At 45.3% G+C, this 4537-nt stretch overlaps 1 protein-coding gene across 1 annotated transcript; it reads right to left on the bottom strand.

Moving 5' to 3' along the window:
- Positions 1-213: 213 nt before the first annotated feature.
- On the bottom strand, positions 214-4372 carry TPT1 (tumor protein, translationally-controlled 1). Its single transcript, XM_009078398.1, has 4 exons — positions 4182-4372; positions 3346-3451; positions 1834-1950; positions 214-443 (listed from the first exon to the last, which is right to left on the bottom strand). The coding sequence occupies exons 1-4, from the start codon at positions 4370-4372 to the stop codon at positions 441-443; spliced, it is 417 nt and encodes a 138-aa protein (XP_009076646.1). The 3' UTR covers positions 214-440.
- Positions 4373-4537: the final 165 nt, after the last annotated feature.

Genomic DNA, 4537 nt, shown 5'->3' with positions numbered 1-4537 from the left:
CCACACCATTATTATGACATTTATTTAGACTTTGCCTTATTGACCTCAGCCTGCTCTTGCACTCCAGTGCCAGAGGCAAACTGTGAAATCTGTCTGGAAACAGTCAAGCTGCAGTGTGCCAGCACCAGGCTATGCTACTGACAGTACCAAATCCTTGGTGCCATTTCTCCCATGAGTGACCTTAAGAAACACATCAAACCAAAAGACATCACCTAGAATGGGTTTAAATGAGTTTTATTTTAGACAACCTACATGATAGATGTTTTTTTCTTTTTTAAAACAATGCCTCCACTCCAAATCAGGATCAAAATAAGTGAATAAAGCTCAAGATGACATCAGTCCAGTTGTTAGACATTGCCGATTCCTGGTGTTGTGCTGATGAAGAAGAAACAGCAGCCAGCTATGAAGACAAGTGATCCAAAACCATACTGTTTGATTTGTTACTGAAACAAGAGCAGCAAGTGTTAGTTGAGGGTCATTACAGTCACAGTAATGTTTCTATAACTTACTTGTGTATTCCCTAATTCAATCTGAGCTGCCACGGTCAGGCAGGCAGAAAGCGCAAGGAAGTTATTTTTGCATCTTAGTGCAAACCAGAGAGCAACAGGAGAAGTGCTCATGGTCTATCAGAGGATGCTGATCATTGTTATGGCCATACAGAGCAACTGGCACCAATCAGCTGCTGAGCAAGCCAGGTGGAATACTCATTCATATCATTTTTGATTGACACACCAAGGTTCGGGTTTCCTCTCAAGTAAGAGCACATCCTAAACAAGTATCAAAGCTTACAGTGCATGTGCTGTCTCCTGAAGTAGCTGCACCAAGAGGCTGAAGCATTTTTTTGCACACCCTAACACCCTGCTACTGTTCTTTCGTTCCACCTTGAAGCAGATGGGAGTTACCCAAGTTACACATCCAAAACGTGTGTCCCTAGGTTTGGCTCCCAGGAGGAACCTTCCAGGTGCCCACATGTTCTAGGGCCTAGAACAGATGTCACACCCTTCCCCCAGGCTGCCAGAGGCACTATGTTTGGTTTGGCCAAAAAAAGTACTTAGTTGGGCTCCTGCTCCACACTAGGAGCTGGTTCATCTTTACATGACTTGCATACCAGAAAGCCTGTAAGAGGCTTTACAGATAAATTTAGCAGGCTATAAACAGACTTCATAAGTCCACAATGACTGGGCAAAGCAATTGGTGATCCCACACTGCAGGGAATTCCAAGGCTCTCCAAATAAGCCAAAAATACAAGTGCTGGGATCCAAATACTGTTTTGTGGCAACCACATTCCAGTAGAGCAGGAGCCGTCTTGAGTTCAGGCAGTTGGAGATTCCCAACAGAATCAGGTTAAGTACTCTGCAAAGTACTCCTGTGTTCCCAAATTTAGGGCAATATTTAAACTGACAGTTCTTGTGTAACAAAATAAGGGCATCAGATTAAGTGGAAGAAGATGGAACATGACCATGCAAGGTAACCCCCACAAGAGGGATCCAAAGTAGAAGTGCTCCATTTCAGAGGACAACGTCTTAGTAATCTAATAGCTCAAAACAATTCCCAATTACATCATCTCACCAGGGCAATTCCTTCCACATTTCTTAGCCATGAGTCACTGCAGTGATGCCATGTCCCCTCTTACTACAACTGAATACTATTCAAGGGAAGTTTCAGGCCCTTTGTGTAACATGAAGAACTAGTTAGGCTGTACTTGGACACACTTAAAAGTCTTTAAACTGACAGCTCCTGTTCACTTTAACAGGGGTACAAGAGAATGAGGGCAGCACAGAAAGAGCTAACTATGTGGTTAAGCACATTCATCCAGCTCAGGTCACTACTTACACATTTCTCAATTTCCAAGCCGTCCTTAAAGAAAATCATATATGGGGTCACACCATCCTCACGGAAATCCAGGAGAGCCACCATGCCATCTGGATTCATGTTCTCTCCTACAAAGAACTTTCAGAGGGATGTGTTACTGAGACATTTTATCAGCCATTACCAGGAGAAAAATGCTTTTTTATACAAGAACAACACATCACCAAGTTCAGTTTAAACCTCTCCCTGACCCACTGCAGGATTTTGCCCTGTACAGCTTGTCCCTCTTAGCACCACACTATGACACACCAGAGGGAAGGGATGACCCACTGCAGGATTTTGCCCTATACAGCTTGTCCCTCTTAGCACCACACTATGACACACCAGAGGGAAGGGATGTCATCCAGAGAGGCTTGGAAGGCTTAAGGTGGGCACATGGGAACCTCATGAAATTCAACCAGGCCAAGTGCAATGTCCTGCCCCTGGCTCAGGGCAATCCCAAGTGAAAATACAGGCTGGGGAGAATGGATTTATGGCAGCCCCAAGGGAAAAAAAGACTTGGGGGTGTTGGTTGACAAAAAGCTCAACATGAACAAGCAACTTCCACTTGCAGCCCAGAATGACAACTGTGTCCTGGGCAACATCAAAAGCAGTGTGACCAGCAGATTAAGGGAGGTGATTCCACTCCTTTGCTCTGGCAAGACCCCACCTGGAGTGCTACCTCCAGCTCTGGAGCTGGAACTCCAGTGTAGTAAGGACATGGACCTGCTAAAGCAAGTACAGGAGGGCCACGAAGATGATCAGGGGGCTAGAGCACCTCCCATATGAAGACAGACAGAGTTGGGGTTGTTCAGCCTGGAGAAGAGAAGGCCCCAGGGAGAATTTATAGCAGCACATCTGTGCCTAAGGAAGCTACAGGAGAGCTGGAGAGGGACTTTTCATAAGAGCATGTAACAACAGGACAAGGGGAATGGCCTTAAGCTGCCAGAGCCAATTAGGTATTAGGATGAAACTCTCTACTGAGGTGGTGAGGCACTGGCACAGGTTGTCCAGAACAGAGGTAAATGCTCCATCCCTAGCAGTGCTCAAGGCCAGGTTGGAAGGGGCTTTGAGTTACCTGGTCTAGTGGAAGGTGTCTCAGCCCATGGCATGAGGGATTGAGACTGAATCATCTTTAATGACCCTTCCAACCCAAACAACTCTGTAATTGCATTATTTTACCACACTGCTATGAACAGAGCAGGACACAGCAAGGACCAGAGTGATCCACCTTTCAAGTCTTTAACTCCACAGTCCCTAAGAGGTGGTAACTACAAATGTGGCTAACTACAAGTGCCACACACTGAAATGAGATCCTCAAACACCTATGAGCCTTTTGCTGGTTTTCCTCCCTCTGAGGGCCCCTAATACTCTCAGAGAAGGGCAAGTTAGGCATCCTCACAACAGGAGCCCTCAAAATTCCCAACAAGCCAGTTCAGCAAATGAACCAACCAGTTTCTATCACTGCAAATCTGCCATAGGAGAGAATTTAGTTACCTGGTAGTTTTTGAAGTTAGCCAGGATGTGTTTGATTTGTTCTGCAGCCCCTGTCATGAAAGGCTTTACTCTCTCTGGCTTGTGCTCCTCAAGTCTGGCTTTGATTCTGGAAGGAAAAAGAAAAGCTCTGAAAACATGTTCTAGCTTAATAACTTCACTGTGTGGCATCACATCACAGCAGAAAGAGTTACTAGCCATCAAACTTTGATTTTGCTGCCTCCCTCCCCACTCCCTCTCAACACCCCCAGATTTTAACTTAGTTTTGCTAGTGAAATAGCAAAACAGTGCCTGCCACTCATATGAAGTTAATTTTATTCCCAGGCTAATGTAAACAAAAAAAGTCAGCAAGCCATTTGCACAGCACCAAGAGTACCCTCTATCACTGTCACAAAGCACTTGCACCTTTAGCACCAACCCAATGAACAGCAACAGCAATTACACCTTGAATTAGCAAAAAGTTCCATTCACACACACATTTTAGGCATTTAAATTGACAAGTTGGAAAAGCTTCAGGAAACTTTTCTTTACCACCTCATTCCCCTCCAGGCGAAGGCTTGGCATAGAGCAATATAAAAGGAAACAGCAAGGTTACAAATAAGAACCAAAGCACACGATCTGCACCTCTACCTCAGCCAAGGTAAACACAGATATTCCAGTATCAATTGTTCAGAGCTCCAGCTCTGCCAAATATTAAGACATTACTGAAGTTCACAGTCAATTTTACTCCAGTGTCAGAACTGACACCTACTAGGAGTAAGTTCAATGCTGGTTCTAAAACTTCAGCCCCATGAAAACACTGCAACATGCATCGAAAGCAGAATCCTACCAACACTTACGCTTTCATGTAATCCTTGATGTACTTCTTGTAGGACTCTTTTGTGAAGCTGGTTTCCTGCAGGTGGTGGTTTATTACTATATCAACACCAGTTATCACCGTGGCTTCTGTTCCATCTCCCTCAGGACCTTCAGCAGAGGCATTGCCACCAATTAGAGAGTCATCAATTTGACCCTCTGTCCTGGTGACCATCTAGATTTAGAGACATCAAAAAACTTAACGGCTCTGCAAAAACCTTGACGCTACTGCTCTTACACATCTATGACCTGACAGCAGGGCACGACTTCAGAGCCACAGTTCGGCGCGACGAGCCCGACTGCAGCCCAAGCACCGCTTCCCCGGCCAGGCTCGGCCCGG

Source organism: Acanthisitta chloris, unplaced genomic scaffold (genome assembly GCF_000695815.1).
Source record: "Acanthisitta chloris isolate BGI_N310 unplaced genomic scaffold, ASM69581v1 scaffold13567, whole genome shotgun sequence".
Taxonomy (NCBI): Eukaryota; Metazoa; Chordata; class Aves; order Passeriformes; family Acanthisittidae; genus Acanthisitta; species Acanthisitta chloris.
This window is presented reverse-complemented; position numbering and strand designations above follow the sequence as displayed.

Excerpts from the sequence above, each read along its gene's own strand:
- TPT1 (XM_009078398.1), bottom strand. The coding sequence starts at position 4,372 with ATGGTCACCAGGACAGAGGGTCAAATTGATGACTCTCTAATTGGTGGC. Across the intron at positions 3,452-4,181 it reads ATCAAGGATTACATGAAAGC|AATCAAAGCCAGACTTGAGG; the intron begins GTAAGTGTTGGT and ends TTTTCCTTCCAG. Across the intron at positions 1,951-3,345 it reads CTAACTTCAAAAACTACCAG|TTCTTTGTAGGAGAGAACAT; the intron begins GTAACTAAATTC and ends TCCCTCTGAAAG.